At 51.4% G+C, this 12,174-nt stretch overlaps 1 protein-coding gene across 1 annotated transcript in view; it reads left to right on the top strand.

Annotated features, from left to right (window-relative positions):
- Positions 1-12,174, top strand: part of CACNA1H (calcium voltage-gated channel subunit alpha1 H) — a gene marked incomplete at its 3' end in the record, with an annotated part of 149,392 nt that overhangs the window by 99,713 nt on the left and 37,505 nt on the right. The window contains exons 11-17 of the mRNA XM_084216540.1: positions 65-216; positions 1,435-1,620; positions 2,619-2,736; positions 4,162-4,317; positions 7,047-7,137; positions 8,454-8,662; positions 11,322-11,759. Coding sequence (XP_084072666.1) covers positions 65-216; positions 1,435-1,620; positions 2,619-2,736; positions 4,162-4,317; positions 7,047-7,137; positions 8,454-8,662; positions 11,322-11,759 — 1,350 coding nt within the window. The remainder of the gene's footprint in view (positions 1-64; positions 217-1,434; positions 1,621-2,618; positions 2,737-4,161; positions 4,318-7,046; positions 7,138-8,453; positions 8,663-11,321; positions 11,760-12,174) is intronic.

Consider the following 12,174-nt stretch of genomic DNA (forward strand, 5'->3'; position numbering starts at 1 on the left):
GCACAAATCCCAGCAGGAGGGACATTTCCCATTTTCTCTGACCACGTTGCTTTTCTGCCTGCAGCCAGACGAGCTGACCAACGCCCTGGAGATCAGCAACATCGTCTTCACCAGCATGTTTGCCCTGGAGATGCTCCTGAAGCTCCTGGCCTTTGGCATCTTTGGCTACATCAAGAACCCCTACAACATCTTTGATGGGATCATCGTGGTCATCAGGTCCTTCCCTCACTGTGGTTTTTCTGCTGGGCTGGGGATCAGGGGTGGCAAGGGAAATTCAGGTTGGGTGTTAGGAAAGGTTTTTTACTGAAAGAGTGGTTGGGCACTGGAGCTGTCTGTCCGGGGAGGTGGTGGAGTCACCACCCCTGGATGTGTTTATAAAAGGATTGGATGTGGCACTCAGTGCCATGGTTTGGTTGGTGAGGAGTGTTAGGGCTGGGTTGGACTTGATGGTCTCCAAAGCCTCTTCCAACCTGGTGCTTCTGTGATTCCATGTGCTAATCCAGGGTTGGGATGTGCTGTAATTGTGCTGGACTTTTGGATTCCTGTCCTTAGGAGGGCTGTCCAAAGTAAATCAACCTGGCAGATGGAGAGGAAAATCTATTTATGCCACACATCTGGCACTGGGGTGGATTTTCCACTCAAGTGCAGCGTGGCTGGTCCTGGGAAAGGGGTGCTGGGAGTGTCCATGCCCCAGCAGTGCCCTCCCTCTCCCACATGGCCCCAGCTGGGCTGGAATTGGGCAAGCAGGAGGGCAAGGGAGGCCCCTGCTCTGCTGTGCTCCCCAGGGGACACTGTCCCAGCCACACCCCAGTGCTGGGATCCTTCCTGATCACCCCTCAATCAGTAATCTGGGGCAAAGAATTCCAGGGAGACGGAGATGTAAAGCAGGAGAGTGGCCTTGGCACAACACTGTGATCCAGACAATGTTCAAAGTGAGGACAAGTCAAGGTTCTGAACAAAGGTCATTCTGTGGTCTGAACAACCCAACCCCCCAAAAATCCCTCTGGATGTTCTAAAGGGAGATAAATACCTCAAGAGACATAAAAACTATTGATCCTACTGACTTGAAGTGGGTTTTTGTTTCCCTAATTCTCTTGAGAGATGCTGGATTTTGTTTTAATGAATAGAGCTGGGCTGATAGTCCTATATCATAGGAATGGATATTCCTGGGACAATTGTGATCCACATTATTGTAGTGGTGCAGACATGAAGAACCTCAGGAAGAAAAAGGGAATTAAGGAGAAATTTTGGGGAACTGACCCCAAAACCAGCCGTAAAGCAGACGAGCCGTGCCACCAGAGGCGCGACAGCACCGCTGGGGAGCAAAGCTGCTTCCAGGAGCAGGAAAGGAGCAGGAAAAGGGGAGATCTCTGCGGGGATCAGCTGCCAGGGAGCAGAGCTGCTGGTGCTAGCAGTGTCCCCGTGTCCCTGCAGTGTCTGGGAGATCATTGGGCAGTCGGACGGGGGCCTGTCCGTGCTCAGGACGTTCCGGCTGCTCCGCGTGCTGAAGCTGGTGCGCTTCATGCCCGCCCTGCGCCGCCAGCTCGTGGTGCTCATGAAGACCATGGACAACGTGGCCACCTTCTGCATGCTGCTCATGCTCTTCATCTTCATCTTCAGGTATTTCTTGGTATTTCTTCGGGTGTTTCAGCTCTTCCTCGAGGCGTTGTTCCGCTTTGGGGATGGGGATGTGCCGCCGGTGTGGGGGGGATGCCTCGGGAAGGCTGGGCTAGAACAGAGGCTGGAGGAACTAAAGAACAGAACAGAGGCTGGACAGAGCTAAAGAGTAAAGGAGGGATTTATTAAAAGGCCTCGATGGGTACACCTTGGGCCTGGCCAGGATTACACCCAAGATGAACCAAAATAATCACAAAATGCATGCCCAGTCATGGGTTCTCTCACTTTTATAAGTTTTGCTCCATACTGGAGTTAATTGTCCAATTACAACTTTAGCTTATGAAGTCCCATCCTTGTTTTTCTCTCCTCAGTCCACATTGCTTCTGCTCTTGGGCTGAGATTTGGATCATTTGTCCTTGGTCCCAGCTGGAGCAGGAATTGTTTTGTCTCCCTGCTCTGTGCAGAGAGCTCACCATGCCCTAATGTGAAGCCCAGACCCAGACACTAAAGTAGCACAGAATGTGAAAATAGAAAAGCCAAAACCTGAGGCATCAGGGGGAGTGCTCACAGTGGGGTACTTACCCCTTTCTGCCCTGTTTTTTATGGAATGCCATCATTCCAGAGGTGAATGAAGGACACAAACAGGCAGTCACTGCCCCTCAGAGGCTCGTGAGCTATGCCTGTCACTGACTGGACCATACCAGTGTTAGATTTGGGGTGGAAGTTGTACAGATTCCAAGATTTCTGTCTGTTTGCCCCTCAGAATCCTTTGCTTGGAAAGCAGGGAGTTGGCAACATGGTTTGTAATTTTTCCAGACAAAGGAAATCCTGGATTTTCCTTCAGTGCAGACAACTGGAATGAAATGTGAGGCAGGAAAACCGAATTGTGGGGTCAAAAAAAACCACTGGGAGTGGAAAAGCATCCATAAAACCCCTGCAATCCTCCCTGCAAGCACATTTCACCCAGGTGTTTCTTCCATCTGCCTCTTTCCCCACTCCAGCATCCTTGGCATGCATCTCTTTGGGTGCAAGTTCAGCCTGAAAACCGACACGGGAGACACGGTTCCAGACAGGAAGAATTTTGATTCCTTGCTTTGGGCCATTGTGACCGTGTTCCAGGTAAGCTCTGCGTCCCCAGGGATGTTTTAAGGGGGAACACGAGGAGTTTTTATTCCAGGAAACTCTTCCAGGAGGTGTCAAATTTGGAGTGAAGAGTTATTAGGGCAGAGATTGGTCTAAAAGCCCTGATGGAGAAGAAATCTACTCAAAATCAACACTGTACATATCTCTTGTCAGTAAAAGGAGGGCATCCCCTCTTATTTTCCTTTTTGCTGCCCATCCTGCTCCTACTCTGCAGATCTCTGTCCCCTTCACTGCCTTTTGCAAACAATTCTGTGTAACTGGGGGTGACAAATCCCCTCCCAAATCAGAGCTGGAGGTGCTGGGGAAGCCTTGATATAAAAAGTTGTGTTTCCTCTGCAGCCTGGTTTGTGCCTGCAATTCCTGGCAGGTTTCACAACAGAGGAATCAGCTGCTGTTTCAAGGATATTTTAAATATAAAAATTAGACTTTCGTGTTTCAAAGCTCAGGCTTTAGAATCTGAGTGCAACAAGTGTAAATGAAGTTTCTAAAAGCAGAGTAGCATCACTCAAGGTGGAAACCAGGCCAGAGCCTTCCCTGTGGATATAAATTCTCACAAAGGAACAAGGACAAATCAGCCCCAGCTTCCCATTTTTCCCTTCCCAACACAGGGATTGCTGCATTTCTCCTCCCAATCCCTTGGGAAATGCAGCTGGCACAGAGCACAAAGGCTCAGTCCTGTGTCCCAGGAAGGTTATTGAGCAGCATGACTCAGTGCAGCACTCCTGTCCCCAAAGCCACCTTGGTTCAGGGGGTTTGAGGCCGTTCTCATTGCAAGAATTAATGTGGAACATGAGCCTGTCATCCATTTTTCTAAGGCTCCAGGATTTTTGAAGCTGGAGAGGGAGTGAAAATCCCTGAGGAAGAATCCTCAGAGCAAAGCTTTGCAGTGATGGGGATTTTTTTCCCCCAATGTTTTTACCTAAAGGAAGCAACTTCCCTGAGGTTCTGGAGCCACCCAATGTCATTTATCTCATTAAATATCCTGTCCCTTACCCTTTCCTCCAGCTCCAGCTGCCTTGTAAAGAGCAGCCTGAAAGGAGACAAGATCAGAGGCCTCAGGTCTGTTATCTTCTGATGGTTATCAAAGGAGGCAACACCTCCAGGAAATAATGGGATTAGGACAGTGCATCCTTCACCTTGGGATATCTTGGACCTAAACTGTCCTCTGTGGGCAGGGCAGTTCCTGCAGGGAGGGCAGGCTCGGCCAGCAGAGGTGCAAAGATCTAAATAAAGGCAAATTCCTACAACGTGATCTGACATCAGACGCAGAGAGCTGAACAAAGGCAATTCCTGCTGCCTCATCTCATGAGAGCTGCCAGTAGAAAGGTCAGGAGGAGAGGGAAAATGGCAGGATTCAGCACACAGAGGAGCTGAGGCTGTTCCCCTGCCCTTTCCCTGCAGATCCTCACCCAGGAGGACTGGAACGTGGTGCTCTACAACGGGATGGCCTCCACCTCCTCCTGGGCTGCCCTCTACTTCGTGGCCCTGATGACCTTCGGCAACTACGTGCTCTTCAACCTCCTGGTGGCCATCCTGGTGGAAGGATTCCAGGCAGAGGTGAGACATCCAGGCTGAGGGAGGGGGAGAGACCTGACACACACGTGTGGGGATGATCCATCAGGGAAACATCTACCCAGGCAGGCAGCCCTACATTTAAATTTCAATTTAAGGGGAGCAGGTGAGCTGTGCCGGGCACCTGAAGCTCTTCTGGATCAATCTTTACATCCCTAAATTTGAATTTAAGGGATGCAGAAGATCTGTGGTGGGCATGTGAAGCTCTTCTGGATCAATCTTTGCAGTTGAAGCCAAACTGGATGTGGAATGAGAATTGGGGGACCAGAACTCTGATCTCCTACACAACCTGCTGTGTGGTTTAGAAGAAATCATTTAACATTAATTTACTCACCAAATCTCCCATCTATCCCATGGTTTGTGTTTCTGTGTGGTGGGACTCAGGCTTTCAATACATTCAAAACTTTTACTAAAACCCAAGCAGATTAAATCCTCTGGCTTCCCTTGATCAGGGCTGGTTGCCCTGTCCTGAAGGGAGCTCAGGGCTCTCAGGACTTTCCCCCCATGGGGCCGTGCTGTCCGTGGCTCTGTCCTGTGATTCCACATGTTCCAGCCAGCTCCAGCCCTGAGGAGCAGGCAGGATGAGCCCTGTCCTTTCCTTGGGACTCTGTCCCTTCTGGAATATTTAAAGCCAGGAGCACAGCTGCTCAAAAGCTGTTCCCAGGTTCCTGACATTACATTCTCAGATCTTTAGGATGATGCTTTGAGGTGGGAGGAAGTTTTCTCCTCTCAGGGATCTTTGCAGGGAGCAGCTCCCGTTCCTCCTCTGCCCTCTGGGAGGTTGAACCTGGTGCTGATGTGAAGCCAGAGCTCTCTGAGTGCCTGATTGCTCCTCCAGACAAGTTGTGGTTTCCCTGCTCAGCCCTAATGGCTCCTTTCAGAGCTGTTACAGACCATGATTTAAATGTGTGCAAGCTCTGCTTTTCCCAGCCCGGATTATTCACCCCAAGGGCCAGCAACCACAGGCATGGCATTTGCAGGGCACATTTTGCTCTCCACTCCCATTTATTATCAATCCTGACATCAGGCCTGTGGGCTTGTCACTTGTCTCAGGGAGAGGCATTACACAAAACCCTTCTCAGCTGCCAGGGCTCCTCTCAAGCCTTGCACTGGGAAATCGTGGAATCCTGGAATGCTTTGGTTTGGAAGGGACTTTAAAGTTCTTGTTCCAACCCCCTGCCACGGGCAGGGAACCTTCCACCAAACCAGGCTGCTCTGGTTGCAAACCAAAGACAAATTCTTTTGGAGTTGGGTTTGCTTTTGTCATCCCTGGCTCTGCTGCTACGCTGGGAATTCTTGGTTTGACCTCTTTGACTTTGCCTCGGACAGGGGCTGTTCTGAGCAGTCACAGGAGTCACTGAGGGGAATTTCTCCTCCATTTGCTCAGGTGTTTCTTTTATTTATCTGGAGAGAGACTCCTGGGACAGCTGAGAGCCGCTCTCAACTCAGAACCATCAGCAGGACTTCAGCAAGGGCACTAAAATTGTCCTGTGAATTACAGCACATGCTCTCAGCCTGATCCCAGCTCCTGATCTGCCTCTGGAGCAAGTCTGCCAGGAGTTTTCCTAGAAGAGAAGAGACTTAAATGGCCACAAACCCATTTTTAGTACATTTGTGTTTAGTACAAGTAGCCAGACTTCAAACAGGGCCATAATTGCATATTTGTGTTTACACCATTCCCATGTCGTTTTGAAATCCCCCCCAGAGCTGCTCTGGGAGAGCAGGCAAACCTTCCAAAACTGTGCAGATCTTTCATCCACTCTGCACTGGTGTTTCTGCTGTGAAACAAAGATGAATCAGGGAGCTCGAGCCGTTCAGTCATCCTGGCTGCAGCTCTTGGCAATAAATCACAGCAAAGTGAAGCTCATTGCCACTTCAGCACCGTGCCTCTGGAAACTGGGGGGGCTTGTCCAGGCACCAGGCAGGGAACTGTGCTCCTTCCTCTGGGATCAGCCCTTTCAGCCAGCCCTTTGCTGTGGGTTTGCACAGATTTCTGCAGTGCTGAGGAGTCCAGCCAGAGTCCTGCTGGCATTCTGCTGGAATCCCTCCCTGAGCAAGGAGAGCCTGGGGATGGCTCCTCTGTCCCAGGCTGATCATCTCTGGTAGCAGATCTGTGCAAGAGGGAAAACGAGCCGGGCTCCCAGGAGGAAAGGCAGGGTGAGGGTGGCTGTTCCCTGTCCTGAGCTGCTGCAGGGCTGCCAGGCAAACTGGCCTCGTGCCCTCTGCCTCGGGTTGCCAAGAGATTTCCCAAAACAATCCCAGCCGGCACGGAGAAAGCAAATCAGCCTTTCCAGATCTCAGTCAATTTGAAAGTGCTGTCAAACAGAGAATTAAAACCCTCTGACACCCTTTGACATCAAACCCTAAGTGCTTTCAGCAGGGATCATGGAGAGAGCAAACAAGGAGCCCCACCATGCCAGGTTTTTCAGTCGTTCCTGCAATTCCAGCTGCTCTGGGATGTTTTCCCCTGGGATTTGCTGTTCCTGGAGCAGTGTAGGAAGCACAGAGACACGGCAGGGACATGGTGACAACCACAGCATGGTCCTTTCTGTCCAAATGAGTGAAAACAAGGGAGAGGGACTTGCCTGGGATCATTCCCAGGGCGGTCTCAGAGGGAATTTGGCATAAACCACCCACGGGGAGCAGAGGTAGCTCTGAGCTGCTGAGGAATCCTAATGAACTGGGTCTGTTAATTACCCTCCTCCTCTCTGTAGGGAGATGCCAACAGGTCAGACACAGATGAGGACAAGACATCTGCCAACTTCGAGGACGAGTTTGAGAAGCTGAAAGACCTCAGAGCAACAGGTGGGGCTTTGTGTCTGCATTTTCCTGGGAATCTGGGAGCTACAGCTCTGCTTCCACAATGGAAGGATCCAGTTAATTTAGCAATTAATCTGACTGCAAAGTCACCAGAGCAGCTCTGCAAAGTGTAGGGGAGGCTAAATGAGCGCTGATATTTCCTTTAGACAGATGTTTTTCTAATTTAAACGTTCCCCAAGAATTTTTAGCTGTGTCTCCTCCCTCCTCCTGCACCATTAGCACAGAGTGCTTCGCTGACAGCAATGTTCTCACCCCACTTCTCGGCAGCTTTTCCAATCAATCAAGTTCTCATCTGTTCCTTTTGGTTTCCCACACAAAATGCATTTGGGTGAGGTTTGATGGATGGAAAATGTTGCTGCTCATTTGTGTTCCAGGAGGGTCTGGCAGTCGATTTGAGGGGAGGCCCACACTGCTCTGGTGTACCAAAAACATGGAATTGGAGGTGACAGCCTTCACTTTGCAGCCAGAGGGGTGACAAAAAGGGATCACACATTTGAACAGTGAATGATGGCAAACAGGAGCCTCCTCAGATCCTGCTTCCTTTGATTCCCAGCTTGGGCTCTGTGAGGATCCCTCCAAATGCTTCTAAACCAGGATTTGTTTCAGCCAAGGAGATGCTGAAACATGAGATGCTGTGGGGAGCAGATGGAATTCAGCTGAGGAATGGGGAAGCAGAGGTCCCTTCCAAGCCAAGCCATTCCATAATTCCACAATTCCTTTGGAGGACACTGAGTTCCCAAAGGCCCCTTAAGAGGTCGTGGCGTTCACCCAGTGCCTTTCAACACCTTGGGGGAATCTCACTGCCCACAGCTCTGCCTAGCAGAGTTCCTGGAGGCCCCCAGGAGCAGTGTCCCCTCGTGTGGTGTCCTCTGTTATTGTATTTGTGGGGTGCCCCATGGCAGGAAGGAATGATGAATCTGACTTCGTGTTCTCAGAAGGCTGATTTATAATTTTATGATCACTATTATATTAAAGAATGCTACACTAAAGAATACAGAAAGGATACAGAGAGAAGGCTAACAAGGTAATAATGAAAACTCGTGACTCTTTCCAGAGTCCTGACACAGCTTCACCCTGATTGGGCAATAAGTCAGAACAATTCCCATGAAACCATTGAACCAACCACCTGTGGGTAAACAAGCTCCAAACACACTCCAGAGCAGCAAAACACAGGAGAAACGAATCAGATAATATTGTTTTCCTTTTTCTCTGAGGCTTCTCAGCTTCCCAGGAGAAGCATCCTGGGCAAGGGGGATTTTTCCAGAAAACATGACTGTGCCACCCTGTCCCCTTCCCTGCAGAGATGAAGATGTACTCGCTGGCTGTCACCCCCAACGGGCACCTGGAGGGCAGGGGGGCCATGCCCCCGCCCATCATCCTGCGCACGGCCGCCACCCCGATGCCCACCCCAAAGTGCTCCCCACACCTGGACTCCCTGCACGCCCTGGGCGACTCGAGGAGAGGCAGCAACGCCTCGCTGGACCCCACGGGCTACGACCAGAAGTCCCTGGTAGGTCCTGGGTTCCCAGTCCTTGGTCCTAGTCCTGGGTTCTTGTGGCCAGCAAGTGACACAGGGTGCCGTGGGGTCTTGGTGGGGTGTTCTGGGGTTGAAGGGACACACAAGGATCGAGGGAATGGCCCTGACAGGGGTTGATCCCATAAGTTTGGTGTTATCAGCACCAGCTGAGCTCAGTTTAGGGTCATGTGGGACGCTGGGGACAGGCGTTGCTGGAAAAGGAAAAGGAGGGTGGTGGAGGGGGGAAATGAGTAGAAAGGCAGGAGGAGAACAGAGCTGGGGTGTGCAGTGCTGGGGCAGGTAGGGACAGCAGAACAGCCAGGGACAGTGAATCCGTGGAAAGGGAAAACGGGGATGTACCAGGATCCCTGGAAGCCCTTGCCAAACCATCTCACCAGAGAGCCATAACCTGAACGAGTCCAGCTACCCCTCAGAGGAGGAGCAGGAATCTTTTCCAACCACACCAGTCTTGGAGAAGCTGCCAGGTGTTCTGTGAGGATGAGACCTGCAGCCCCCCTGGTGTTTTGGGGCTGTATCTTGAATGTACACTGTGTCAGGGGAATGAAGCATTTTCCCTTGAGCTCTGGTGACAGTCCCACAGCCCTATTGAAGGGGAAATCGAGGGAACGAGGGATGAGCGGGTTTGGAGGGAGGAGATGGGATGAGGTGATCTTCAAGGTCCCTTCCAAGCCAAGCCATTCCATAATTCCACGATTCCTATGGAAGGCACTGGGTTCCCACAGAGGTTGTGACATTCACCCCATGCCAGGATCAGGCTGAGCTGCTGCTCTGGCAGCCATGCCTGCAGCAGGGGGGTGGGAGGGCAGCTCTGGGCGCACAGGGAGCAGAGGCAGCAGGCAGAGTGGATTTCTGCTGCTGTTTATCCGTCCCACTCCTGTTCTCCAGAGCTGCGAGATCATGTTCAAATCAAGGCAGCAGACCGTGAAGGCACCTCACGCCCAGGCACAGCCACCATCCCCCTTGCTAAGCTGCTTAGTCAACCTAATGCCTTTGAAAAGCAAACAGAGCTGACTGCTGTTTGCCTTGGGCTTTCATGGCAGTGCGAGCTGCTGGACAGGGATCTTCATCCTTCCAATCCCTTCTCGGGGAGCGCAGCGCTGCCACCAGCCAGAGGCAGGGCAAGCAGGCAGGGCTGCACTGAGGAGGAGGAGGAGGAGGAGGAAGGCAGCTTGCCTTGGTTTGTGCTGGGAGGAAGCCGTGGAGGGAAGAGGAGTTTTCCCCCTGGCTTTTCTGCACTGACCTTAAGCTCTCTCACCCTGGGAATTGCCTGTACCTGCCCAAGTGTGGAGGCACGCATTGAAATTTGTGGAGGAGGAACATTCACTCCACTTCCTCACATGGCAAATGGGAGGAAAGTAATGGAAACAGGGGCACAATTCCCACCAGGCACTTGGGTGACTCATGTTCCCTTTGGAAGGCAGGGAAGTTGTGAGCTGAAACTACCAGAAAGTGAGCAAAGTTCAGCAAAATGCCACTTATTGATGTCTTTGGGTTCATTTTTATGGAGAGTTGGTGTTGCCAGGGAGTCACCAGGACAGAGGGTTGGAGGCTGTGCTCCAGGTGTGGTCCAGGACCACCTTCAGTGTGGCCTTGGCTGGGTGCTCCCATCTCAAGGCTGGAATCAGAATGGTGCTGTGTTGGTTTTGCACCAGGGAAGTGATGTTTTAACAGAAGCTGCTAGCAGTTTCTTTTGTGTTTGACAAAAAAACTTATCAGTAATTAGCTTTGAGAATTAACAATCTGTTAAACTACTGGGAAAGCTGACACTCCTTTATGAACACACATGTAAAAACGTACAGATGTTGGGAACGTCCCTCTTTTTCTTTTGCTTTGGAAGCAGGTAAACCCACCACATTAATAACCAAGAAACCTCAAATCAACAACCTAAACCACTAGGCAGGAAGGGGAGGCCGTGACTTTCACCAATCTGGGCAAAACTCCCCAGTCTTTTGGCGGGCAAACAACTCCTCCCTCCCTCCCTGTGGGAATCCATAAAATCAGAGGGTTTTGGGAAAGCTGCAAAAGGCAGGCCTCAGAGACAGCAGAACTGTGATTAGAGCTAAGCAGCAGCCATGAGATTGATCAGCAGAAAAATTATGTAAGAAGTAGAAAAGAAAGGACAAATAGAACAATGGTCTGTGAACTAACACTTGTCTAGAATAACTGCCTAAGCTGCAGAAAAGTTTATCTAGCAAGATATTAGGATGTTCTAAGTTTAATAATGGAGCTCTGTGCATTGTGTTTTAAGGCTTACAAGCAGGTATCGTATTCGAAATAAGCAAGCATTGTTTAACCAAAGGTATGTGTGCTTGTAGTGGTTGGATGGAACTGTCAATGTGCTTTTGTTTTGTGTGATTGGTCAAAAAACTTTTAAGGTAAGTTGTAACATTAAGCTCTTTGTCTGCTGCCTGGGATGTGAGCTGCTGGCATCTACCCATTGCCACAACCATGTAATGAGGCTGATGCTGGAAAATCAAGCAGCTCAAGGCACGTTCCCAGCAGTCCCATCCCGTTGGTGATTTGTACACAGCCCCCGGCCTGCGATAAATGGTGCCCTCTCCGAGGCCTGCCTTTTGCAGCTTTCCCAAAACCCTCTGATTTCACGGATTCCCACACCTCCCTTCTCTCCCAGTCCAGCCTCCGCAGCTCCCCCTGCGCCAACTGGGCCACCAGCAGCACCTGGGGCAGCCGCCGCTCCAGCTGGAACAGCCTGGGCCGGGCGCCGAGCCTCAAGAAGAAGAACCAGTCGGGAGAGCGGGAATCGCTGCTCTCCGGAGAGGGCAAGGGCAGCACGGACGACGACTCGGACGACGCCAAGTGCGGCACGCCCGGCCGGCCCTCGCCGCCGCGCTGCCGCGCCGAGTCCCCGGATCGCCGCGGCTCCCAGGAGCTGCTGCCCGAGCTGCTGCGCGTGCCCTCCGCGCACCAGCTCGGCCCCGGCCCCGCCGCCCTGCTGCCCGCCGAGTTCCGCGGCTGCAACGGCAAGATGGGCCACGGCGGCGCCGAGCTCTTCCTCAGGGTGGACGGGCACAAGGAGGACGCGCTGGACTACGAGGATGACGTGGAGGATGTGAGTGCCGGGGGAGATGGGGGCTCGTGGGTTCAGGAGGATTTCTGCAGACCTCTTCTGTCAGGCTCAAAGGGCAGCAGGACTGTTTGTTCTTCAGCTTTAGGCTGTTGCGCTCAAGTTACGCTCACCCCACGTCCTTTATGTTGCATGGCTATAAAGTAGTAATTTGTTTTTAAACTATGGAAATCCGACATGGAAATGTGTTATCCCGAGCTGAGGGATGGGCCTTGGCTTCCCGAAAGATCCCTTTTTTAAGAGCTCTTTTTAGGGCAGATGGATGGAAATCCAACAGGGAGATGTGTTATCCTGAGCTGAGGGATGGGCGTTTGCTTCCTGAAAGATCCCTTTTTTAAGAGATCTTTTTAGGCCTGTGTAGTATTTGCAGAGAAATGGCCTGAAAAAGGCAGGAATTATG

Source organism: Fringilla coelebs, assembly GCF_963513975.1.
Source record: "Fringilla coelebs genome assembly, chromosome: 16".
In the NCBI taxonomy this organism is placed as follows: domain Eukaryota; kingdom Metazoa; phylum Chordata; class Aves; order Passeriformes; family Fringillidae; genus Fringilla; species Fringilla coelebs.